General features: G+C 47.3%; 1 protein-coding gene across 7 annotated transcripts in view; it reads left to right on the forward strand.

Annotated features, from left to right (window-relative positions):
- Positions 1–27,121, forward strand: part of LOC135904583 (neural cell adhesion molecule 1-like) — a 695,421-nt gene that overhangs the window by 653,292 nt on the left and 15,008 nt on the right. For all 7 annotated transcript variants that reach the window (XM_065435438.2, XM_065435437.1, XM_070537287.1 and 4 more), the window contains 4 exons: positions 3,026–3,325; positions 22,589–22,900; positions 23,827–23,952; positions 24,539–24,566. In XM_065435438.2, the coding sequence (XP_065291510.1) occupies positions 3,026–3,325; positions 22,589–22,900; positions 23,827–23,952; positions 24,539–24,566 (766 nt within the window). The remainder of the gene's footprint in view (positions 1–3,025; positions 3,326–22,588; positions 22,901–23,826; positions 23,953–24,538; positions 24,567–27,121) is intronic.

Consider the following 27,121-nt stretch of genomic DNA (forward strand, 5'->3'; position numbering starts at 1 on the left):
TTCAAAAAATAAAGACGATACGCAAGCACACCTTGGTATAAACTAATTATCCCCTGGAGCGCTTGGTAATTTTGATCACACTTCCTACCTTTCATTTATCATTTGCTCTCTCTCTTGGTCGCACAGGCACAAACACGTGAACCTTTCTTTGCTGGCTCATTTACATAAATGTTCGACATAAATATACAGACGGGCAGACGTGGGTGTCCTACTTTTCACATGTTATAATCTACCTCATAACTATAGTCATAGTTCTCGTGCGGGCCCTGTCATCAGTTGTACGGCAGCCGTGTCTCTCTGCTCTCTGGTTATGAGCTGTCATAAATGTTTGGTTTTACGCCGTTGTGGTTGCTCTTAAATAAAACATAAACGCACAATTGTCCTTGTAAAACAGTTCCCTGTACAGTGAGGAGTATCAGTCGGTCGAAATTATTTTGAAGTTCTCCACAGAAGTTCTCCACCGTATCTCACAGCCTTGATTTAGCTTCCTGGCGTATACACTCTCATCCTTTCACATGCGATCCCGCAAATGAAGTTTTCGCAAAGGAGGCACATGACTATTGTTTCGGAATTACAGCAATAACCTCGATCTTCGGCTGTTTTCCTAAACTCTTTAATTCATCTCATTCCCCATTGCGCTCAACACGGTGTCCTTCCTTTCGTGTCCACTCATCTCCTATAATCCATGCACGGTTGCTTTCTTTTTCATATGCATGACATATTCTGGCTGTCAGTGTGTTCTTTTAAGGCGATAGCATTTTACAGAACATTCGCCGCCCTTTCTTGTTGTAGTCGACGCAGAATAAAGCAGACCGATCTCGGAAGCAGTACAATGACATTGGTGCGCCGTTCCAAATAATGCTATAGGATTACAATCGCATAAGATCTCCCGAGTTTGTTTGGATTTTTAGAGCGCAGCTCGTTAGGCGCCCGTTCCTGCGGGGGGCGTCGGCGTCGTCTCTCGGCATCCTCGTAACCGAGTGAGCGAGCACAGGATGAAAGAGCGAACGCGGAGCGCGGATGAAATACGGTGATAGCAAAGAGAGCGCGATGAGAAAAGCGGAGGAAGAGGGTATGGCGAAATCATGAGAAGAAGAACGTAGTGTTGCACAAGACGAGATTTGTGGCGACAATGGCTACGAGATGGCGCCAGAGTAGCGCACAACATCTGTATGGAAAGAAAGCGCTGCATGAGCAGAAGTCTATGGCGGCTGCTGTAAATCGCGCCCACACGTCACCCACTCGCTGCCTCTCACGATCTCCCGATTAGCGAGGCAGTGGTGCCACACTTTGCTACGTTTGCAGCGTGCCGTGCAAGACAGACTGCCTACGCCAGCCAATATATCGCGAAATGAAAACACGCGTATAGATTCGCTCAAATTTCGCATTTGGGAGTATCGTAATCGTCGGTGAATTCATTTTTTGTTTTTCTGTTACAATTTTCTATATTCACATTTGCTCCCTAGTCCATCAACCACTAAGCGGCCAGCTTAGTGGTTAATTATCACTACTAGCAGGACCAAATAAAGTTTTCCTTCCTTCCTTCCTTCCTTCCTTCCTTCCTTCCTTCCTTCCTTCCTTCCTTCCTTCCTTCCGTCCTTCCCTAGTCCACTCCATCCTGTCTTTACTCGCTCATCTGTACATTGCATTCGTTATGCCTTATGGCCACCAAGAACGAGCTTTCACTTCGGCTGGAACGCCATCAGATGCTCGGTGGGTACTTGCAGAATAAATCCCCCAGGCATGGAGCGCAGGCAATATTTGTAGCCATGTTGTGGGATGATCAAGCAATAATGTACACAAGTGCGTCTGTTTAGAGAGCGTGCTCTGTGTTATACGTGCAACTAGAACGGGCACGGTGCAGTTCCCTTCCACACCTGCAGTTTTCCCGGTCCGCTGTTTATTCCACTTCTCTGTTAGCCATACAGGTTTCCATTTCACATATTGCGTGCTTTTCATTTTAAGAACGTGACCCGCCGCGGTGGCTTAGCGGCTATAGTGTTGCGCTGCTGAGAACGAAGTCGCGGGATCGAATCCCGGCCGGGGCGGCCGCATTTCGATGGAGGCGAACTGTAAAAACACCCGTGTCTCGCGCAATGGGGAACACGTTAAAGGTGCCCTGGTGAGTGAGTGAGTGAGTGAGTGAGTGAAGTAACTTTATTTTGGTCCAGAGAAGACGCAGGGGAGACCCCGCGCCACCCGACTAGTCCCACGTAGGGACCGCCAAGCCGAGCTTGACGGCCCGGTCGCGGGCACTCTGGACGGCCAGGGTTTGGTCGCTGAGTTCGGGGCTGCCCAAGAGCGCAGCCCACCTATCCTCGCTGAAGGAGGAGCCGATGGCTTCACACCCCCACAACACATGGTCCAATGTTGCCCTTAGTCCACAGGCAGGGCAGTCCGCACTGGGGTATCTTTCGGGGTATATGGCATGAAAAACCGCGAGGTTAGGGTACGCACGGGCTTGTAAAAGTCGAAGGGTAACCGCCCGCGCCCTACATAAGGCGGGGTGCGGGAGGGGGAAGACCCGTCTTGACAGATAGTAGTGCGTGGTGATCTCGTTAAACGTAAGCAAGGGTTCACCGCGGGGCTGAGGGACTGCTGAGGCGGCGCGGTCAGTGAGTCCTCGCGCGGCCTCGTGTGCGCCCTCGTTAGGGTTAGAGGGAGAACCCTCAATCAACCCCAAGTGAGCGGGAAACCAAAATAGAGAATGCGGAGAGATACTTTTGGCGCTTTGGAGAATGCGGAGGGCCTGGGGGGAGACCATACCGGTTTGGTAGGCCTTAATGGCTGCCTTGGAATCACTATATATTGCCTCTCTGCGACCATCGAGCACAGCCAGCGCGATTGCAACCTGTTCGGCTAGTGGTCAAAATTAATCCGGAGTCTCATAATACAATTGTGGTTTTGGCACTAAAACCCCCGAATTCAATTCGGTTTAGGTACGTGGGGTATACTTCTTTCTATCACAAGCTCGTTGCCGCCGTGCATCCTACTGCGATAGAGACGAAGCATTTCCTCATTGCAGACGCGCCCGTGTGCAAGACCCACCAGAAGTGGGTGTACGGCGCCTCACAGCAAGAGACGGTGTCGGTGCGCTGCGAGCTGGACGCCGACCCAGCCGAGACCACTTTCCGTTGGGTGTTCAACAGCTCGGCGTCCGGCCGGCGCCGAGACCTGGCGCCACAGGACGCTTCTTCGAGCGGCTCCCGAAGCACACTGGCATTTTCTGTGCGATCGGATGACGACTACGGAACGCTCCTCTGCTGGGGCACGAACTCCGTGGGCATTCAGCGGGACCCGTGCGCCTTCTCTATCGTGCCAGCAGGTGAGTGCGAAGGAGCAGTTGGCTACCTATTACGGTCGGTAGATTGCGTACGCAATAACTGACGGGAACTTGAAGGTGTCGACACGCGTGAAAAATGCCCCTTGAAAGCTTGCTTCTTTTCAGCTAGGGAGTTTGTGGGGAGAAGCCCGTTTTCGTAAATCGTGTTTTGTCACGGGGTTTGACAAGTATAGCGTGGGTATAGTTGAATATAGGCTATTGGTCCGACTAACTTCACCTAAGTGCTGGTGGCGCACCAAAGACACGAAGGGAAAGAAAAGGTAAGCAAAATACAGCACACCGCGGTCGGCGTAGAACTAAACTAAACGAATAAACGCTGACGGAAAGTGGAAACACACCATTGCCGTCGTAACAAGGAAGTTAAACTGCAAGAGTAAATGTGGGTTAGATAAGGGTAGGGAAGGGGTAAATGTGGGAAGTGTGTAAGGGATGACGCGGGAAAGAAGGAAGACCACTACAGAAACCCGCCTATGAATTAATAAGATATGATGCAGTGGTAAGAGTCGTAGAAAAATACATGCACGCCCGTCACAATAGAAGGGGCACTATAAAATATGTGGCGTTCTAAATATGTAGCGTTCTGCACATACATGTGCATGCAATTTATCGATGATGCGTGCGGCAGCTGTTTCCGTACTCCAAGAGCGCCAGCAGAGAGCATGTTGCGCAGACAGTAGGAACACCGACGAATCCGTTTGTCGACAGAACGCAAATGCATGCACCAACAAGGAAAGGAAGCGATTGGCTGGAGCATGAATGTAGTTTCTCCATGAACTTCGACTTCCGTCGCATTGTTGCTTCGACGTAAAGCTTACAATGCCATACCCCCGGGCATCGTGCTTCTAAGTTCATTGCTACGGTGGGTATGCCTCCTGCGCGCAACCAATGCAGACGTTGAGAAAAATGTGAGATTACGTCTCACTGAGCTGAATGGTCAGGAAAAAAAAAAGTGGCCGTCATTATATGACTGAAGTTCTTGCTGATCACATCTGCACAGTCCAGATTAAAATATGCCTTTTTTATCTGGTCCTTTACCCTAATCATTTGATACAGTGAAAGCTCGTTAATTCGAACTTCAATAATTCGAATTTATGGATAATTCGAACTGTACGATTTGGTCCGGCCAAGCTCCACAGAAGTCTATGTATAAAAAAGTCCGTTAATTCGAACGCGAGAAGGTTCCCTCACGGATAATTCGAACTACGCTCGCCTGACACACGGCCAGAGAAGCGCGCCTACTGCCTACACGCAAGGCTGTATTGCCTCCGAAACGGAGAGAACGGCGACAGAAGGCAAAATCAGAAAAAAATCTAACCGACGCGGGGTCAGCCAGAAGGCAGCGGCGGCTGCCGCCTCTCCGTTCTACGTAACCTCCGAGAGTTCTTGCCCGTTGCGAATCTCGGAGGCTTTGCAAATCTTGTACAGCTGCTAATGTTGTGTGGAGATGGCACGGCAAGCTCCAAAACACAGCGAATCAAGTACGTCGCAGCTGCGCTTGCAATCAAGAACCAACGCATGAGGGCCTTCGCCACCTTCACGTGTTCAGCGTCTTTGTCTCGGCAGTCTTCATCGGTTGTGCAACTGTTTTCAGCTTAGGAGGTATCGGCCGTCGCGATTCATTGTGATGGTGTTAAGCCTCGGCTAACGTTCGTTTCGGTGGACATCGGTGGTGTGGCACAGTCGGACCCAGAGCTTCGACTTGAAGATGGCGTGTGCCCGCGGCACACGCCATTACTTTCTGACACGCCAAATTTCTGACATGCCCTACTGCTTCCAAATCGCAGTGTACTGTTGCCCTCCTTCACTTTCGTTAGTTCGAACTTTCGTTAATTCGAACTGCAGCGTCTTCCCCTTGCGGTTCGAATTAACGAGCTTTTACTGTATTGACTGAACTTCCGCGTCACACGCTATAGTTTTATTGTCTCTCTGGGCGATCATATCTTATTTTGTCCCTCACTGTCTTTTTTTCCCTTGTGTGGAATTATTTATTATTACGCGCGTCTAGTTAAACACTGAGCAGATGAAGGGATCTGGCACACTGGTTAGTCTTAATCTTGTGTTCTCTAAGGCCGCTTTTTTCTGTTGTTGCTTGAGCTTTAGCTAATTATAAGTTCTAAAATTCTCGCTGATCTGTTCCTATCTTATGAAGGAAAAGCCGTCTTTATTTTTTTAGAGCGCGGCTCTTAGACCCCCATTCTTGCGGCGATCATCGGCGTCCACCATAACCGAGCAAACGAGTACAGGGAAACATGAAAGAGCGAACGCGGAGAGCAGCGCGGGATGAAGGACAGCGATAGCGAAGAGAGTGCGAGAAGGAAAGAGGAGAAGGAGGGTGCAGCGGAACCATATGGCGGAAAGCGGGGGAGGGGGGAAAGCGTGCGAAGAAAAGCGTAGGGTCATGCAAGACGGGCTCTGCGGCGACGATGGTTACGAGATGGCGCCAGAGTAGCGCGCGTCGTCTGTTCACCGATGACGCCACCTAAACCATATGTGGTAATGAAGCGCTGCATGAGCGGCGATCTGTCTGCGGCCGCTGTTGTGAATTGTGCACTCGCGTCACACACGCGCTGCCTCTCGCGATCTCCCGATTATCGAAGCAGTCACGCCACACTTCGCTCCGTTTGCAACGAGCCGCACGAGACTAATTGTCCGCGCCAGCCAACATATCGCGAAATGAAAACACATGTAGAGCTGCACTCAAATTTCGCATTAGAGAGTATCGTAATCATCAGTGAATTGCTTTTTTTTCTTTTCATCATTCGTTTCATCTTCTTTCTCTTTGCGTGTAGTTTGCCCGCCAAGCCTCTAATTTTGATCTCATGGGGAAGCACAGGCAGAGTACATTAATCAGTTTGTTATTTCTGAGGCCTGTCTCTGCGCGCATGGTCAGTTTATTCGATAACGAAATCTGCGGAATCAGGCATAATGAACGACTTCGACGAAACCCATACATCAATCTTAATTTTATTGCGAAACGCTTGGCTGGGTTCATCGCAAATTGTGCCGTCGTTTAGCGCTTCTCCAAATAAGTTTCAAAACTTAATGTCATCATCGCCGGTGTTCTCGCAACTTGTCAGAAGAGTCATATCTTTTTTCTTCATAAGAGCGGTGCGCCAACCATACCTCATGGCTGAGATCGCATGTGGTCGGGCCTGACTCTCCGCAAGAACTATGCATATTGCAAATAACAAAGCCAGTAAAAGCAAGCACAGTGATCTGAAAATGTGGCGCGATGTCGAAATGGCGAACGGGAAAAGTTACGCAGGGCACGTAAATTATTTATTCAACAATGACATGTCTAATCGTATATTAATCACCCAGAATGTCCAAACAAATAAAAGCATTAATCGCTACCCCAAAACTATTACAAGGGGCAAGCTGGCGACATCAACGATGACGGCAGTATAATCCACACGTAGCACACCCTCAATATAATCCTCACTAGAAAGGTATGGAAATTTTTCTTTTCATGACGAGTTCTTCTTTCGGGATGGCGACATGTTAGTGACTGCTTTTCAGCACGTCATGGGCAAAAACACCGGTAGCCGAGAGAAACCGAAACAGCTGCCCGTCTAAAGAGAGAGAGAGAGCAAGGACAGGAAAGGCAGGGAGGTCAACCAGACGAGCATTTGGTTTGCTACCCTACACTGGCGGCGGGGGAAAGGGGAATAGAAAGAAGAAAAGAGAGAAAGTGAGACACTGAGTACGTCTGGGAGGATGCACTGTGACAATGTAAACGATCTCTTAAGATGGTACACTTCAAGTAGTGTACAAGTGCGCGATTCGTACCGGTGTAAAGCTTTAACACTCAAGCATAAGGAAGAATTACAGCAGCTCGTAGCGTATGGAAGCAGAGGCTGAGATAAGTCAATACGGACAGGGGCATGCACGTTGTATTCGCCTCTCTACCAGAACTGGGATTCGGCGCCATCTATCCCCAAAATCGCTGCACCAAGAAAATTTCATACGCACAACTGCAAGAAAGAAAATAAACGGGAATATTGGCATAGGCTGGCAGTGTAGGGAACGAAAACGCACCTGACGCTGCCGACAGGCCCGTAAAATTTTCGCCAACGTCATGAAATGCTTCAGACAGCCGCACGTATGCTATACAGAAAGCGCAGAAGAAGCATCTCGAGCAAAATATATGTGAATATATTTCCAGGTTCCTCGCCACTGCGATCTATAGTAAATCCAAAGAACTGAAACGAGTCTTGCAAAACGTACAAACTGATAGAATTGGAATCACAAGCGGCAGTCACCGCAGGTATAGACCGGACCGGCAGTGCATGTCGAACGTTTTCTATTTTTTATTATCGTCGAAGTTATTTTGCTCTCTCCTTACGAGCACGTTCGCTGTCTTGCTCCACTGCGAGTTTTTCCCCAGGGCTATTCAGCGGTAAAAGCGCATTCTTGACAAGATTGTTGCGCAAAACAGCGTAAAAACAAAACAGACACAAAACGCTAGCGAGAGAAGTCGTGGTACCTTACCATTCATATGCTTCTTCTTGCTGCTTTTTTTTTTTAGACGACAGTTGAGCAAATGAGTCGACAACGCGAACCGGAATGGTGTGTTCAACAATCTGTCAAAGAAAATAAAGGGGCTCGGAAGCTCGGCCGGCCGAGTGGGTATATAAGTCCGGTGGGCTACATCGCCTTCACAAAGCCTGCCCACGAACGTATGGCTCTGCGCAGCCATGTCGGCGGGGTATCATTAATTCTCTCCAAGAATTAAGATGGAAACATTTGCTTCTCTTCAATATAGGTATTGTAGGCCTCTCTATATAAACGCCCTTTCTTTGCCTTTTTTAATGGTCACATAGGCACGCTGCCCCGTGGGTGTCTCTTTTTTCTACTTCTTCTCCTCGCCTGTCAAAAAAGGTCTCCCACAAAGCACCGGAGAAAATTTGAATAAGCGATATTTCCTTTGCTCTTCAAGCTGGGCGCCCCTTTGTCCTGGTTGCTTAACGTGGCGCATTTCCTTTGGGTTTCACTCCGTTCACGCGCTGGTAAAATTGAAAGCATCATGGCTTGCTACAGTTGGCTGGCTACCAAACCCCTCTTTCACTAACCGCAAACACTCTTATTATAATAACGCTTGACCGCGTTCTCCTTACGCCTCCCCTCCTTTGCGTACATATTCGTTTCTTTAGGCCAGAAGACAGCAACAAAGTGATGGTGAGGAGAGAGGTAAAAAGGGCCGGGTTACAAAATAACCGTAAGAAAGACTAAGATGCCAACTCCAGCGAGTCTTATTCTCCACTTCGGCCACGGCCGAACAGTGTATGTACAAGACCTCAACCCCGGCACTCTCCCCGTTTGGCGCCTTGCTACCTCTCTTGCCAGTTTATCCCAGGCTGGCGAGGCGCGCAGGAGAGGCTAACGGAGATTTATTCTCCGAACGAAACACGCCAAGTAATCGCACAAAATGAAGAATGGTCGACCGTTTCCCATCGGTCGGCGGCTGCTGCTCGCTGGCTGACGGCCTCCCCGCAAGCAAGCCGCCGGGAGCCAGCCAAGCCAAGCCGAACCAGTCGACGGAGGTCGAAGACGTGCGCAAGCGGGGGAAAAAAAAAGCTTGCGGAGCCAACAAGCGAGACACGACGATGGGTTCGCGCGCTCACAAAGGAAGACCGATGACTTTGCGGCGCTCCGCCGACTCCCCTTCGGTTCGCGTAGCCGCAGCAGCCGCCGTCTCCGCCGTCTCTCTTCTCTCCGGCGAAGAGTACTGGCGGCGGCCACGCCGTGCGAACGGGGCGGAGGAGAGTGTGGGCTTCTCTGGAGAGCAGTCGCATGTCACGGCGAAGCGCGCATCCCGGAGGAGCCGGTTGCTGGAGGCGCCGGATATCATCGGCGGCGCCGTGCGAGGCCTATTCGTCGTCGTTGTCGCCACGGCGGAACGATGCGTGCAAATCAATAGCGAGCGAGCGAGTGCGCTCGACCCGGCTCGTTCGTTCGCAAGAGGCCGCAGATTCATAACAGGACGCTCATGCATCCGCGCGCAACAAACAAGCGACCGACGCCTAAGCCTTAAGGGGCAAAGAAAATGAATGAGCTCCCTTCTCTATCGAGCATCGTATCGTTCTTCTCCCTCCGTTCGCCTTTCGTTTTTAAATCACTCGCCGCCGCCGCCGCCGCCGCCGGAGAATACAGGCGCCGTATATTGCCATATCCTCCTTTCTTTTCTTTCTATGTTTGTTCTATTTTACCTTCTTATGTGTTTTCTTTAAGGAGCTGTAGTAGAGGCTTTGTATCGGTTTTCTCGAGACGATGCTAGATGCGATGTTGGTTTTGTTATTTGCTACCGGACAAGGAAGAGGAAAATGGAGAATTATAAGCAGCGGGTTCAGGGTTCAGAGAGACGCGTAAGACGAAGGAGATTGAATGCGATGAGATTAGAAGTGAATAAACAGGGTTTACGAGAAGTGAACGTCGATATACGTACAGGAACAGAGTAAACAAAGGTTCTCTGATGAATGCTCGAGTATGGAGAAGCGAAAGCAGCAGATTAGTGAAATGGATGGCGGAGACTTCGAGTATTATGAGAACTGCTGATCCTTCTTGAGAACTTATCTTATTCTCATTCTTTCTTTTTTTTCGCTCTTATACCTACGTGTTATATATTATAGTTTATGCTGGTGCATACAACTCACGTACGCCATTATATATATATATATATATATATATATATATATATATATATATATATATATATATATATATAGGGTGTCCCGGTTACCTTGGACCACTATATTAAAATACCCAAGAGCTCTAGAGAAATCGTACTGACTGCATAGTAGCCGTAGTCGTACCCTACTTACGGCCAGTATTTTTATTACTTAAATATATCATTTTAATTGTTGAACGTTATAATTATTGCTTGAATCGCAAACATATCAGTCACAATGTTGTAGGGCAGATCAAAAAGCCTCCGAATCAAGCACCTGTTTAGTGCTCAGTTTTGCCTAGTTGTTTTTTTTTTCAGAGAAAAAAAACAAAAGCGCGCGAAACATCCAAAATGCGATTTACATGCGTTCTCGCACGCCGCTACTCAAGCGCTCCCAAGCGAATAGCCACGGATACACGGCTTTACTAGCGGCGGCAGCTCGATACAGGGCTTCCCGCTATGTGGTGGTTGCGGCGTCAAGAGAACACGCCGCTGACGCATTGACAAGCGTTGCGGAACCTTGTACGACGTGGCGATAAGAGAATGCAGCCGTATATCTTTCAATGGTTGCTTGTAGGCGCTTGAGTAGCGGCGTGCGAGTGCTCATCTATTTCGTATTTCACGTATTCCGCGGGCTTTTTTTTTCCTTGGAAAAACGCAAGCAGGACCACTTCAGCACGAAATAAATGCTTGATTCGGAGGTTACTTAAGGTGCCCTACAGCATTGTAATTAATGTGCTTGCTATTCAAGCAATAATTAAAAGTTCACTAATTAAAAGCCATTAACTAATTAATACTTCGTGATGAAAAAAATACTGGCTGTAAATACATACGACTGCCGCTACTATGCAGTCGGTACGATTTCTCTAGAGCTCTAGGGCTTTTTAAAAATCTTGGTCCAAGTTAACTGGGACACCCTGTATATACATGTCCATTTACATTCGGCGTTCTGTCATCCTTGGTCTTGAATGTGTAACTGAATATTTGATCTTTCAATCAATCGACCCGGCTGCGTAAATACAGGCCTAATACGCTATAATATTCAATCCTCAGTCTAAGGACAGCTGGCGTTAATGAAGGTTCCCTGGGCAGCACCACACTCATGAGGTATGTTTCCTTATTCAGTACGATATAAAGGGATTGAACGTCACAATCACTTAACAGTTGTCATAACAACTGCGAGCATGACGCATCGAAAAACGGTAAACGTTCCCATTAGCAGTCACTGGTTTCGCTAGTAGTACGGTTTTTCTTTTTCTAAAGGTCAAGGACCGTCATCGTAGTAGCTCGCAGGTTATTCAATTGAAATATCTCATTTTAACTTAATAAAAAAATTAAAGGAAATGCATCTCAGCCAGTGCCAGTCGTGCAGCATGTGTCTCTCAAAAAAGAATGTATCAACCTTCTGCAAGACCAGAGTCCCTTCTTTTTCCTTTCTACGTCTCAAATCCCGGCCACGGCGGCCGCATTTCGATGGGGGCGAAATGCGAAAACACCCGTGTACTTAGATTTAGGGGAACGTTAGGGACGTCGGCGTAGCACAATGTGATCGACAACATGCCAGTGACCCGCCGTGGTTGCTTAGTGGCTATGGTGTTGGGTTGCTAAGCACGAAGTCACGGCATTGAATCCCGGCCACGACGGCCGCATTTCGATGGTGGCGAAAGGCGAAAACGCCCGTGTACTTAGATTTAGGTGCAAGTTAAAGACCCCCCCCCCCTCCCCCCAGTGGTCCAAATTTCCGGAGTCCCCCACTACGGCGTGCCTCATATTCAGAAAGTAGTTTTGGCACGTAAAACCCCATAGTTTGTTTTTTTACGTGAAGTTGCTGAGAGCACTAACAATTCACTAGCCAGCCATTGCAGAACTCGCCAATGTGCACGTGGCTATCCCACACAGCACGCAGCTCAAAGAAAGCCAAGCAGCTCAACTGACGGAACGCACAAAGTGGAATGTAGGATATGAAAAAGTATGAAGCGAAAGTCTACGGGGGTCTTTCATTAGTGGCCTTAAAAAAAAAAGAAGATCGGTTTGCTGTATTGTCGAAAGGTAGCAGGTATAGCGCAAAACGGCTGGCACACGAACAAAAAGTAACAGAACGTACACCATCTAAACTGGCGGATGTTCTGTTACTCTCTGTTCCGTCGTCGCCATATTGCGCCGCCTGTTACCCTGTGGCATGAACGAACTAGCTCTAAACAAGATTTTGCCTGGCCTGTTTCGCCCACAAGTGCGCGGAACACCTATCCAGTCGGGCCCGTCGCGCCAGCCATTCAAGTATACCGTGGTAGCCGGCAGGCGGGCTAGGTATACAAGGCCCGACTTCAGACGAACTGTGAAGCGGAGATAGCTTCTTCGGCACTGCGAATGCTTGCTGCAAGTGGTGCTGCGCAGAGCGCTGGGAGGCTATGTATACGATACTGCACTAGCCGTCGCCGTCACTGCCTCGTGTTATTGGTGACACTGTTTTCAGCTGCGATGTTAAGTTATGTTCAACGTTAGCATTGCTTCCCGAAACCGCTCGTCTCAATTCCTATTGTTGGCATTATTGCGCATCTGAAACGCGCATTCACCTGGCTGTTTACCTGCGACAAGAAATTGTAGTGTTTGCACTGATAAGTGCCATTTTATACCCGCAGCGCCAGCTTAGCGAATCTGGAGTTGCGCCGTTGAGTTAGAGATCGCGTGTTCGACCCCGGACGCGCCGGCCACAACTTCGAATGGGGGCGAAATGCAAAAAACGCTCGTATACGTAGGTTACGGTACACGGTAAGGACCCCTAAGATTGTCAGAAATCAAATCCGGAGTGCACCGCTGCGACATGCCTCAGAATCATATTGTAGTTTCGGCATCTAAAGCACTAGAAATTAATTTCAAGTGTCATCTTGTCTGAAGTCACTATACTGTGACGTATATGTCTTTTCATGCAAGAAAAGTGGAGAAATGCGCTAAGGTGGTGTACTGCAACATCGAAAGCGTCAGCCTACATTTGCCGACAAGTCGCCACAACACCGCACCGCAGAAAAAAGAAAGCAATAAGTTTCATGAAGGCACGGGGTGTCTGCGCTATATATATATATTAATAAGAGACTTTCGTTGCTTTTTGTGTTTTTTCTGTCTCTCACGAGCATAATGCAGTGATGGCTTTAGGTACTTCCTTATCGGAGAGAAGAAAAGTGCTGACCTATGTAAAAAGCAGTGCAGCTTGTGAAGCTAATGCGGTCCATTTTGCAGTAACTAGCCAGATCGTCTTTCTATAGAATATGCCTGAGGTAGAAAGACATGTGGCTTGTTCGCGTGCCTAGAAATAGTGCAGGACGTATGCGCGAGCACCGAATCTGATATCTGACGACATTCACCGAGTTAGAAGCGCCATCGGCTTTCAGAGACACGCAGGGCACTGTACAGCCATTAGAGAAGTCCTATAAATACCATGATACATTGGCAAACATCGCTGACGAATTTCCTGAACCAGGTTGCGTTTTGTGATAAACATCCGGCACGTAGCTCCGACAGCTGTGTACAAAGAAGCTTTCACGTCAGCCTTTTTCGTGCAGCGAAACCAACAAAAAAAAAACAGAAAAGAACATATACTCAAAGGCCTCTGGGAGAAACTTCCGGGTGAGAATGAAAGGCGATAGCGGTCTGCAGGAACATAAAGCAGCGGAATTTAGTTCCACTAACTACACACTGAGTGCAAAAGAACGCTAACCACCTTTCAACGCGATAGCGTTATGTGCCCCGTGTCGCGGAAAATCCGGTGTAGGCGTCGGCGGAATCGTCTGTGAGCGAAAATTTCCGTATGTATTTAGGTATGTGCATATGCCCCGCCTTGATATGGGACATGTGGTATATGCACCAAAGTTGCCTTACATTCTTGACAAACTTATTGTACGAAATTTTGAAAAAAATACTGCTCACAAACGAATGTTATGAAACAAAACACCGACAGCGCATGTCTTTTATGTTATGTTATGTTATGTTATGTTATGTTATGTTATGTTATGTTATGTTATGTTATATGGTTTATGCTAAATCTTCTCAGACTTCAATATTAAAATTCGAAACTATAACAGAAACCTGGAAATGATGCACATATATTGGCGCGACTCTGCACTACCTCCGCGATCGACCCCCACCAGAGGCCGCGTTTCTACCAGAGAGTTCACCGTGCATAGCGTTCGTCGTCATCGTTTCCCGGTAAACATTACGGTTGCGTAAGCTGAAGTTGCCGGGAAGCGTGAGTAGCAGTCAGGGATATTTAAATGCTATCGCTTTCCATTTTTAAAGGCGAAGCTTAAGTGGCTTCCAAATTTTTTCTATATTGTGTTCAAGTAATCGCTCATCTTCACTTTAGTAAAATGAGATAAGGTAATTTTTGTTACATTTTTACGACGATGAATGTTGCCTGTTCAAGTGAGTCAACAGATAAACGAGTTGACAATTGAACTTGCTTGAACACTATAGCTTTCGGAACACAACCGAAAGAAGTCGTTGCCCTTGTTGAATTCAATGGAGCAATTATAGTTCTTTAATATAATTTTCGGCGTCATGCAATCACCTATACAAAGCTTTAGGTTTATTAAGATGCTACCGTCGGCGCTCGTTTTGTGATGGCCACAGAATCAAGGTGCAGTTTCTATTGAATGCGGCTTTCTCCAAATGAATCAGGCAGGGCACCTCCAACTACTGTCTCTTAGCGAAGAAAACGTAGCATGTTACATGTGCTCCGCACCCACCAGACGATTGCCAACCCAATCGTTGCTTGCTTGCTCTTGCTTGCTTGCTTGCTTGCTTGCTTGCTTCACGCTTGAACTCCCGCTTGTAGTCCCAGTGAAACGATTCGAAGCCCACTGAAATACTGCAACGCCAATACAGAAAAATGTGGTGACATCTACATCTGTGCAAGCTCACACTAAAATATAGCAACGATGCCGCCTTATTAGTACAGCTATACGCAGGCTATACTCTCATTTTACGATAGCCTTGATTTTTGTTCATATTTTTGTATAATTGAGAGAAGCAGTCATGTGGTTATATTATTCTAGTTGTGCCGATATTGATATTCTGGGTCTTTATTCGCAAAACATTGTTTACGTCTGAGTGCTTCCAAATTAGCCCTTACTCGGACAACCACCAGGGGTGATAGCACTTTCCTTGACAACGAAACTACCGCCCCAACGATGGCCAATCCTAATCGACGCTTACAAAAAAAAAGAATCATAAATAAAAGTCGACAAACAACACAAAACAAACACAAAAAATAAAGTCGACAAACTTGTATCAGATGGCTTTCTCTCCCTTCATTGTAAGCAACATAAGTGCTCCCCTCTCTTCGAATCAACAACCATTACCGGTAGAAACAAGTGCGAACTCACTAGACTTATAATAGAAGCCGAACAGATTGATGCCCTAGGGGATACATGTATCAGCAAACCATCATTGGCTCTCTCTGAAAAAGAACTGAAATTTCTGCGCATGGCCTAACTTATCACAATATGTATCGCTATGATTGTTAATCTGTTCATGTGCATGTGACTCATGTTCTTTGAGTGTATAAGTACGACCTGGTTTTCGACAATAAACAGTGTTGGAAGTTAGCGCTGTGTGTGTCCCTTTGTGTCTTCTCTTGTCCCGTCTTTGAATCGCGCTACCATACTCCCCTTGAAGATGCATTACCAACAAGCCCACATTGCAACCCTCATAAATACGGGCCTTGATTCTTTTTCCCCAAGTTTAAAGGTTACGTGGGCAAGTAAAATTCACCGAAGAAATTAAAAAGATATTACGGCTACAGCCGTCGCATTATACCTGTTTAACATCAAACAACTGTGGGTGCTGGTGTTCATAAATAGTGTTGAATCGGGCCTTCATAACGCAATCAACACTGATTGCTAATCACATTGATTACACCATCACATTGTTTATGCAACACTACCACGTAAACAGAGAAGGCTAGTAGCACTATCTATCGCGCCTGGAGCGAGCCTACTGCGAGGAGCTGTTGCCGTTAGTTTCCAGATTTCTTCTTTTTTTTGCATACTCTTCGGGCCATGCGCGAAGCCAAAACAAATGCACGCCCGCGGGCAGTAGTGCACGAGGCATGAGCAAAAACTCACGCATTGTCAACATGCGCACGACCACTCTCCCTCTCACTCACTGACGTCGCACACAAACACTGACCCGCACACTCACGTCAATACCCAAGCAAGAACGCACTCCCAGTGTGTTCCAATATAAAAATGCGCAGCTGCGATGCGCTCGGCACCCACGTGTAAACAAAAGCAAGCCGTAGAACAGCATACAGGCAAGCGCACTCACAAAAGCACGCACACACACACACACACATGAGCCCCTTGCCAGCATCACACGTGGTCGCTTCCATCCCGCCTACCCCGCAGCGGTTTACAGCTTCATGTTTCGCCGCTGAGTGTTTTGGCCTCTATAAATATTCCACGCTGCTGGTTTTTACGGCGGCCAGAATCTCGCGCATATTTTAGCTCGCAGTGCTCCTTCGGCGCACGGAATACATATATGTATGTGCGCTGACAACGTCAAGCCGTAACAGTTTCCCGCTTATTATATGTGTGTGCGTACGCATATCAACATTTCTTTCTTTCTTTCTTTCTTTCTTTCTTCCTTTCTTTCTTTCTTTCTTCCTTTCTTTCTTTCTTTCTTTCTTTCTATTCACAGGGTTGTGTCGCAGCCACTCGCTTTCTCCATCTCCACTGCACACACCAGCGTTCATTTCCTGGTTATTTCGAAGAATCGCTTTATACGTAATTTCTTGTACTGTTCCTTTTTTCTTTTTCCCCCCTACATTCTGTGACATTTCTTGTTTCTGTTTTGTTTTTACTATTATTTCTCGACTCCGTCTTTCATTTCTATTCTGTTCGCAACGTTCTTCTTTTTACTTTCTTGCAGCTTTGCCCGCCTTTTTCCTTCTTTCTTTCCTTTCTTTTGCCAGTTCTCGCTCCCAGATTGCTTGTTTGAACGTTCTCTCGCTGTGTCATCCGGGTGGCGCAAACAAAAGCAGCGCTGCAAACAAAGGAATAGAATAGATGGGGACAGTGGCCGCGCTACGTCGCGGGGGGCCCGGCGAAGTTGTTTTACATTCCTATGCCATCGCATACGTTGGCGGGTTTCGGGGGAGACATTATACCCTGCGTTGTAGTTTTCGTTCTTTTTTTTTACATTGTGTGCTCACGTGTTCTCGCTCGTCTTACGCTCGTCTCACATCCACCGTATGCCGCGCTGCGGATTTTTTCAGGCGCAGGCAGCCCCTCACCTGAATAACGCGTGCGGCGTAGGGCCGGCGCTCTGACAATACGAAAGGATTCCGTCCCAAATTAAATTTGCGTTGGGTTTCTCTTTCGGGCTGCTAGACCGCGCTCGTGCGGAGTATAGGATCGGGTCCCGCAAACAAGATGGCCAGGCGGTGGAGACGGCGTGGAAGAAAGCTTTTTGCCGCTCGCGATGTCGGCAGGAGGAAGCAGGCAAGGGTGCCGCAGAAACGTGTGCAGGCCACAGCGCTCAGAGAATGAAGGAGTCGCTGGCAGGGCGCCGCTGTCGACGGCTATGATTTGAACACATTGCGCGCTCAACAGAGCGTGGAACGGCTCCGCTAAATGCTCTCAAATGCGCGCGCGCGTCTCCACGCGCGCACGCACACACTTTTCCGCGAAACGAAAAGGTGCGTGACTCATGCTGCTGTTGTTTTCTTCGCCCTGCAAGTTCACTCAGAAGAAAGAGAGTGACAGGGAGGGGGGGTGAGAGTAAAGGGGGAGGAGGGGCACGTCGGTTCTTCTATTGATATTGTCGTCTTAACGTCAATTGATCTGGCTTTTCTTCTTTTTTTTTCTTATCGCGCGAATGCAATATTTTCTTTTCTTCTCAATAGTGATAGTTCCTAACACGTCAGCAAGTTCCCAGTTACGTGTTACAAATGAGTGATGGATGGCGAGAGGCAGGCGCTTGATTGAATGTTGCAAAAGTTCTGCCTTCTATACTTCAAGTGACGAGCGCGAAAGACGCAGCGAGTCGTGTTGCGCGCAAAGCAAACACGCAAGGCGCGCAAGAACACCGAATGCGTCATCTACACTACCGGTCAACGCAACTTTCCAGAACGAACATATGCGGCCGGGAATGCTGGGCGCACGATGAAGTGGAATGAGAAGAGAGTCGAATGGGACAATCGATAGATACGTGAATTTTTTGGTCTGCAATGCGCTGCGCACAAACGTCTCCACGTTGAAAAAGAAATATATAAGAAAGAGATAGAGAGAGAGGGGGGGCGTGAGGGGAGGTGAATGATAACCCAAAAAAGTATCGCGATAAGGGTGCAGAGAGAGACAAATTCGCGTGTCGGCTGCCACCGTCATCTCGTCGACGAAGGAGGCGTGTTTCGGGAGAGGAACGTTCGTATACCACGGCAAATTATGGTCTCGATGAAACAGCGGAGCAAACATTAAATGTAATGCATTCGCAGACGTTTATCTTCTATTACGTTTGGGCCTATACAGCACCGTTCCTCCCAACCCGAATCTGTATTCCGGAAAAGGAGTGGGGGGGGCTGCTCTTTTTGAAACTAAAGCGCCGAAATGAGGGGGCATGAAAAACGAGGTGGGCGGCTTCGCGCGCTCGGTGCGTGGAAAGAAAGACAGAATCGATACTCGAGTTCCGGCGTCGTACCTCAGTTACTTTGTGTGTGTGTGGGGGGGGGGGGGGGGGGGGGCGCTCGCATATTTTCATTTATTTCATTCCTTGAGGTTAACGCACCCGTAGCCTTCTTCCCCTCCTCTTCCTCTATATGAAGCAGAAGGAATGCCAGTAGTAAATACATCTGAAACTCTGGAATCCGCGTCCTCGTAAAAGCTGAGAACGTCGCAACGCTGGCGGAGACCCTCCATTAGAAATTCGTGTTTCTTGCTAACCTCCTCACTTGCCATCTTCCACGCCCTTCCGCCCCCCCAACTTGCCATCATCTTCTTCCATACTCCGGCTTCCAGCGCGCTCAGCATCCGCCGCTGCGTTGCGAACTCGCGTTTCGCAATCCTTCCTGTTCATTCGACGAACATGTCCCGTCTTTTGTACCAAAGTATATTCATGTTTTCCCCCTTTCGTATTTATACTTTCCATTGTTTTCTTTTGCTGTACAGCTGACGCTGCTCCCATTTTACTCTATCCGATGTTCTTTGTTCACGTCTGGTGCATATACGATGGCTCTGCAAGCAGCGTTTAATTCTCTTTTTGGAAAACGAGCTTTTTTTTCATTCTCTTTCTGCGTGGTGCCACAGAAGTCCTTCGTGGTGAAGCAAGAAACTGCGTGTAGCAGTAGTTTTCAAGCCCTGCCGTGCAGCGTTCTTTGTGACTCGTCTGGTTCCGAGACATTATATTCGGAGTAATGGAGCGTTAACACAACTGTTGCAGTACGAACGATTAATGCGTCGGACGAGAAAACGCGAGCAAGGAAACTCGTCTGCTCTTACTCTGTTGCGGAGCCGTCTGGCAGCCAGCCGGCCAGTGGTGCGCAAGAACAAGAGTGCGCTGAGTTGTCGTCGAGGCCAAACCATTCGTTGAGACAATAACTGAAGCTAACAAAGGCAAAATGCAACGCGGACATTTCTGCGCAGCGAGAGAATGACCGTCGTGAACTTTTTTTCTTGTTCTTCTGTTTCGATTAAATTGTCTTTTTCCGCTTTTCTTCTCTCTCTCTCTCTCTCTCTCTCTCTCTCTCTCTCTCTCTCTCTCTCTCTCTCTCTCGCTCTCGCTCTCTCTCTCTCTCTCTCGCTTTCTGTATGTGCTCTGTATGTGCTCTGTATTTCCTGCTTTATTCATAAGGTGCGGGCTCAGTCTTTTATTTCTATTAATTTACTCGCCTCGTAATATAGAATGCATCTGCGTGCGTGTGTGCATACAGCACACTCCCAGTATGAAGACCGCTCTTTCATCAAAAGGGTTAATTAAGTTAAGGCTGAAGCTTTCTGCATCTTTCAAATCCCCGTTGCTTTTGATACTGTCTCTACAAAGGCGCTTCCGCCTAAACATTATGCCTGAGTAGCCCCGTCATACTGTTGAAGCGTCTATATCACTCCACCTACAGGGAAGTCCACATCTCCATTATTCGGTGTAGGTAAACAGGCGGGCACGCGTGACGTTCTCGCACAAAGAACGGGCTGTACGAAGGAGAGGCCGCCTCCATACTTCCGTATAATCGCGGCGTCGTTTGCAGCGCCGGCGCTGTGCATACGCGCATTAATTTCGCACCGGGTTAGTGCGCTGGGTGCCGAGGTTTTCTCGGCTTTGTGGAGCGCAGGGCGACGAACAACACCTCGAAAGGAAGGCGTAGCGCCAGCATTGCACAGCGAGCTCCGCGCCTACGCTGGAAGTGGCACCTATTTAAGGCTGCCGAGGATTTGTCTCGTGCGCGCCAAGCGCGCACCTCCCATTTCGTGTATGGCGTTCCTCTCCTTTGTCTCTGCGACGCTTCCATCGCCAGGCTTAAAGCAAGGTCATGAAAAGTTTAGCGTTTTACTAAGCGAGCCCACCTCCCTCTCCTAAACCGTCGCGTTTCCGCCACACCTAGCGCCGCAATCTGCGGGGAGTATGGTCGTCGAAGTTCTCGTCGCGATGCCGTTGTCGTTCGTACGCAGTCTGTGTCTTGTTTTGCGATGCCTTCGCCGAGATTTGCTTTCCGCGAGCCATTTTTTCTCCCGGACACCTATTCAGTGTCACCTCGTATTATCCGCGGCTGTCGCAGAGGTCGTGGTGTCTGGGTTTTTTTTTTTTTTCGTAGCCGCTAATGCATCGTTTTCAGAAAGCTCACTCCGCCTTCTTACACGCGTGGCTGGCCATGCAGTGGAGAGCAGTGCAGTGAATCCCTGTTGTTTGCTCGAAAATTGCCCATGCGTAAACTTTTGGAGTAGGGTTGGTAACTGCGAGAGGGTGAAGAAGGTTACTGAGTGTACTGCTCGTAAAGCTGTGAATAAATTTTTCAAAACGGTGGCACACATTCAACATCAACTCGCATACTCTGCGGGTGTGATGCGATTTTTTGTTGAGCTTATGAGGATAAGTTGAGGGGGAGCGCAGAAGTTTCGGTCATTTCTTGAACTTGGTCAATGATATTTCGTAATCAGCAATAACTTGCATTTTGTTTTATCGCACTAAAGAGCGATTATCACTCTGAGCTAAGGCATTCTCCAGAACCTTCCGCTGCAAGAGAGGCAGCACAGATGAAATGAAAAATACGTGCGGCAAAATGAGCATTCTTGCTGGCGCATGCTTACTCGGATCCCGCCAAACTCACTTCCGGTGGTCTTAATTAACAAACGCACCTTGTTAAAAGCGGATGTCAACCGTTGTGAAGTGTCAGTTCATTGTCGAAACGACACACACATACATACACACGAAAATCCACCCGCAGTTAGACTGCAAAGGAAAAGCGAAGCTGTGAAAGCGTGGTAATTTAGAATATTACAAAATGTTGTTCATAATTCCACTACCGTTTTACAGCAACGGGCACTTCGTTCAACTAACGTGGTCTGTGAACCGAACAAATACTGCGGTAGCGCCACACTGCGGTTTACTATTGTACTATTGTAGTGTGGAGTGAACCTGGAGATTTGTGTGGCTGAAATAATTTAAAACAAATGTTCCTGTAGGCTGTCCTGGAGCTTGGATCTATCACCCTCCTTGCAAGGTGCTACGAAAACTAACATTCCTGGATTGGAGCATTGGAGAGAGTGCACAGAATCACTCCAGCATTGTACGGTGTCTTTACTACTATAAGAAAAGCTATGTTGAACGGTATCCGATTTTAAACTTATATATTTCTTCGTCCCAAAGTGTTTAAGCATCACTGCACATTAAGCCTGCTGTAGCAAAGAGCTCTAAAGAAAAATGAGGATGAAAGTTTGTAGCTTCTGGCCAGCAGCACCCCTCCTCATCCTCCTAATACTTCCCGCCGAGTAACATGACCAAAAAAAAATATGAATAATGTACTTTGTTGCCAACAAGCATAACACTGCGTAAGCAACGCCGCTCTTTTTTTTTATGAGCTTCACTGCATTATACCAAAGTACAGCGGCAAAACAGTACCGGTTCAACAAGGTTTATTGTGGTGAAACTTGTTCAAAAAGCAATTTCTTTATTCCGTGCTAGAATAAATCCAACAAATAGTTCTAGTTGCAGTTCCCGGTCGCATACTCCCATATTCGCATCAATACAAATGGTTGATGTTAGTTGCCGGTCTGGACGTTTGCATGACCTTCTGAAAATGTTCATGCGATGCTGTTTTGGGTTCTTCCTCTGCACATCTACCTCCTAGTTAGTCCAGCCAATAAGCACACATAGCGCGCCTTTTCCTAACTAGTATTTACTCCAGCCGTATCAGTGGCGTAGTGGCGTAGTACAGTCCTCACTTAGGAGGCTTTCTCAGCAGCTCATTAGGCACGTATTTACGTTCTCTATCGCCCCTGCCTTTCAACAATTATGGCTGTCATTTTTTTTTTTTTGTCTTGCTGTGCTGTCTCTGCAGTCAGGATCACTGAACGCGTTTGGCTGCTTTGTATGCACAGGGCCTCCGGACTCGGTAATCAACTGCTCGCAAGTGAACGCCACCGAGGACGGCATGTCCCTCGAGTGCATAGAGGGCCCCTGGGACGGCGGCATGGCGCCACCTGTCTTTATCGCCGAGCTGTACGATGCCGACTCGGGCACTCTGCGTGCCAACCTCACGAACACGCTTGGTGCGGGAGCAGCGTTCGTGGCGCGAGGCCTGCCAGGTGGCGCCACCTTCCGGGTGCTCGTGTACGCCGCCAACGGCAAGGGTCGCAGCAACCCCTACGCCCTCATGGCCCACACGCTCAGACCCGCGGAAAAGTTCACAGGTATGCAAACTTTCTGTGTTTGGGGAATCGCGGAGTCTCTCGATTGAAATGTGACCCAGGAAAAATGCTATAGTGGCAGCCCCGTTGGTTCGTTTATTTGTTTGTCAGCCTATCCGTAACTGAAGTTTCCCCACATAGAAAAAAATAATGAGTGAAAGCTGATAAATTTTTTCCACCTGTAAGATTTTAGACATATTGTAGATACCTCAGTGTGAAATTAAGTTCTTTTTTTTTTTGCGCGCAAGCTTAACTGGCCAGCTCTTCAAATTGGCGTTTGCCTGAGCCAGTCAAGCGAGCGAACGGGGAAGGCGCCTGGAGGGGAAGAAAATCGCGCGCACGAAGGAGCGCGTCCAGTGCGCGGCAAAGTACTGCCACCTAGAGGAATATGTAGGTAACGTTGAGCGAAGTGGAGGTGGAGAAACGAGGCCAAGCGTCGCGGAGTACGAAGACAGGCGGATGTGCGCTGGATTAGCTTCATCTGGCAGTTGCTACTGGTTTTCTTTGCGATGCATACGTGATGGGTTTGTTTCGTGGTAACGTCGTCCTCGCGCACCGTACTCTGCATGTGCTAGTGAAAGCGTGCAACTTCTTAACAAAAAGTAAGCTCTTGGTCCCGTGTATCGGGGAGTAATTTATTGCCTCAGTTTAGCGCCGACATTTTTGCTCCTGTCACAAATGCGTTCTTGATCACCAATGTGCGAAATCATTCCGTGTTTTATATTTATTTTTTTTTCCTTTCGCAACCCCTTTTCTGTATGTTTTTGATACCCACCCCCCCTTCATTGTGTAGTGCTTCCGGGCCTCCAGTGTGATCCTAAATGAAAAAAAAATTAAACGTTGGAGGCTTCAAGTAACGCCGCACCAACGCCTTCAGCACCACTAACTCTATTTTTTGTTTTCTCCTCTTGGTGTCTTTGCAACAGCAGGTGTTCAAGGCATGATCGTTATTCGGCCATTTTTAGGAGTTCTCATTGGCATCGTCATTGCCTTGGTCATTGCCGCCGTCGTTGTCATCATCTTCATACGGTGTAAGAAACATGGAAGAAGCAAAGGTACGCAGTTACCTAATGTTTCTAATAATGATGCGTTTAATTTTATTTGCGCCGATAGCAAAGGGTATCGATCTTTTCAAATATCATGTTATCACGACGTTAACCACCATGGGATTCTTAAAGCCCTGTTCTCTTTTGTTGAATGGATTTCAAGAAAAATAGCAGTGCTCAATGTAAATATATTTCTCTTTTAAGTACTCTGCTCTAACTTGATATCATAAAGGTATGCAGAAAGTATAGGCTTAACTTCAACTAAGTAAGGCATGTGTTCGCATGAAACGCCAGTCGTTGACAAGGTACGCGCTGGCTGTAATAGGATATGCACGGCATTTTGCAATATTAAATTGTTTTCACCTGAATTTCTTCATTATTTCACGTCATTTCTCTCACAGAAAAATACGCATGAATTTGATCTGTTTACGCAACATTAGGACATTCTAGTTACCAATAGAAAAATCAGATTCAATTAATGCCTAAAAATCTGGTAGTTAGATACTGTACGGCTGCTTTATTATTACCGAAGTTCTTAGAAAAAATATCAACATGCTCATGAAATGTACTTCTCTCATTGCCCCTATTCTTTCAGGTGCGGAAAAGGATCAGATGGAGGACAAGTGAGTACCATGTTAGTAGCAACAATAACACCGAAGGCGCAAATTCTATATGCTTTCTGTATAACGCCACTGATAACATTATCTTGTAGGCATATAACAGGGTCTTATAACTGCAAACGGGCACTACCTCGGCTACAAGCTACCCGCTGTCAGATCTACTCGTTTAAACTCAACCGCAGGAAATTCCTCACCGAAAACGACTTAATCTACTGTCCACCTAGAAACCGATTGTAAGCTTCTCTGCGTTTAGCATTGAATCAATGTAGCGAAACAACGCATTGCCACTGTCGAAATAAGCTATGTATGAGGCGTGTGCAGCTCCGTAATTCCTCTTTTGCGCTTCCCTAATAACACTCGGCGCCATCTAGCACTGCCGCCGCGAAGCCTGTGTGTGGTAACAAAAAAAAAAGAAATGCAGCTTCTTTGCATTTATTTTCTGCATTGTGGTTAAAACTACCTTGAAGCGCATGACATTATTGGGGAGAGCTTAGATTTGCTTTTCCGACGTAACTAGGTGGTGGCATATAGTGTGCAGGCTCGTAATTTATTATTGTTTGTTCTCTTGTTCTACGCCGCTCCTGCACACACAGTTAGTGAATTACGTAAACGCGCGCCTCCAACAAACACTATTCATAATCAAGCTAGCTTTCCTGAAATGTATCTTACCCAGAAAACGACGGTAATCAGTTCGTTGAACTGGTAGATGTGCTTGCTGTTCGTGAATTTTTTTGAATTGCACGTTTCTTCTGGACGATACAAAATTGGTTGTCGTGCGTTAAACAATACGTACTTGATATTTGACAATCATTTTAGGGACGAGCGTCGCGCACGTATTTTAGAAATCCAGCTATGCCAAAGTTCCAACTTAACAATTTTGAATATAATCTATTGTCGTGGTGAATCTTGACTACGCATCATAAACATGCCACAGAAGGACGCATGGATCCCGTAGAACCTGTTAAGAGGGCAATGACGCTAGCCTAATACACTTGTCTACTGGGATGAAGGCTTTCGATCCCACCGCTGTCTAGACAACTTCAAGATGTCCAACATTTCATTTAGTTCTGCGAAAAATCAGCGTACCATTTTTTTTTTTACTTGGTGAAGTCCATTGTACATATTGTTTGCACTGCTCCATCGAGCCTGAAGACTGAAGCCTCTGGCTTGTTATTTGTGTCCCCAAGGTGTGTAATCACGCAAAACTTAACTTGCTATAGCAGCCTATACACGTTGTTCGCAGTAGAACGCGTCATCTTGGCTCAAGACATGTGTCTGTCATTGCCTAATAACAAAAAAAGAAGCGACAAAATCACCCAGAAGTGTGCGCCGAAGTATAGGTAAAAACCATCATTTGCCGACCACATGCTGCAAGGTTGCACCACAATAGCTAAGTACAAGGTCACGGGATCGAATCCCGGCCATGGCGGCCGCATTTCGATGGGGGCGATATTCGAAAACGCCCTTGCGCTTATATTTAATTGCACGTTAATGAACCCCAGGTGGTCGAAATTTCCGGATTACCCCGCTACAGCGTGCCTCATAATCAAATCGTGCTTTTGGCACGTAAAAACTCAGAACTTTTTTTTTGCATCACAATGCCGCTTCGTGGTGAACTCAGAGGCTTCGCCAAGGGGGACAGTATCTGCGCCTTACTAGTACACGCTAGTCAACGTTCACCGGAAGCGCCGATTGATGAGCAAGGACGAGTACGTCAGCTGCACCACGTACAAAAGCAACATAAACTTGCCAACGCAAGTCCTTTTAGTGACAGTTTTATGTAAAGAACTTCTAGTTTGTTTTGTTTGTTTTTTTGAAGAGGAAGGGAGGATGGCCTTGTCTGTATAATGTAACTTGCATGCTTCCGATGCTTAGAGACACTGTGATCAATCGAGTACAGGTATTTCGGATACAACAAGCTAAGAATGGTCGAAAATTATCACTTCCAATTCCTTTGAAATAATGAAAAGAAATGGAAACGAGTGCACACATGTATCCACTCTTCCTCGCTAAGACAGTCCAAACAGTCGCCGGTTTTCCTTCATTGATCGCCCACAAGATATCCATGTTGAAGCTAATGCTCAAACGCGTGTTCCAGGAGTTGTCCTCGCACTACATATATCGTCACAAAGAACGCAGATGTGCTGAATTTAACGAACTGGTCGGTGTATATATTGTAAGGCAGATTTAAATTGACCTGGAGCGTCGTGCCCCTGCTCTGAGAGAGAGAGAGAGAGAGGAATATAGGAAGGCAGGAATGTTAACTAGTGAAGGGTCTGGTTGGCTACCCTACGCTGGGGGAAGGGAGAAGGGGAAGAGAGAGAAGGGAGCTTTCCGCAGAGGCGGTGTCACACCCAATGAAGTGCCCATGCTCAGGTTTTCAGATCTCTTTGGTCCTCAGCCTTGGCAAACTTGCTGATTATCAAAAAAAATTAAGAGGGCAAGCTCCACCAGGCGCTTGAAACAAGACAAAACACAAGAAGAGGAGTTGACCAAGCGTCTGTCTTTTTGGTCATCTCTATCTGGTCGACTTTGCAATTTTGCTTTTGAATGTACCC

This window comes from Dermacentor albipictus, chromosome 4 (genome assembly GCF_038994185.2).
Source record: "Dermacentor albipictus isolate Rhodes 1998 colony chromosome 4, USDA_Dalb.pri_finalv2, whole genome shotgun sequence".
NCBI classification, from domain to species: Eukaryota; Metazoa; Arthropoda; class Arachnida; order Ixodida; family Ixodidae; genus Dermacentor; species Dermacentor albipictus.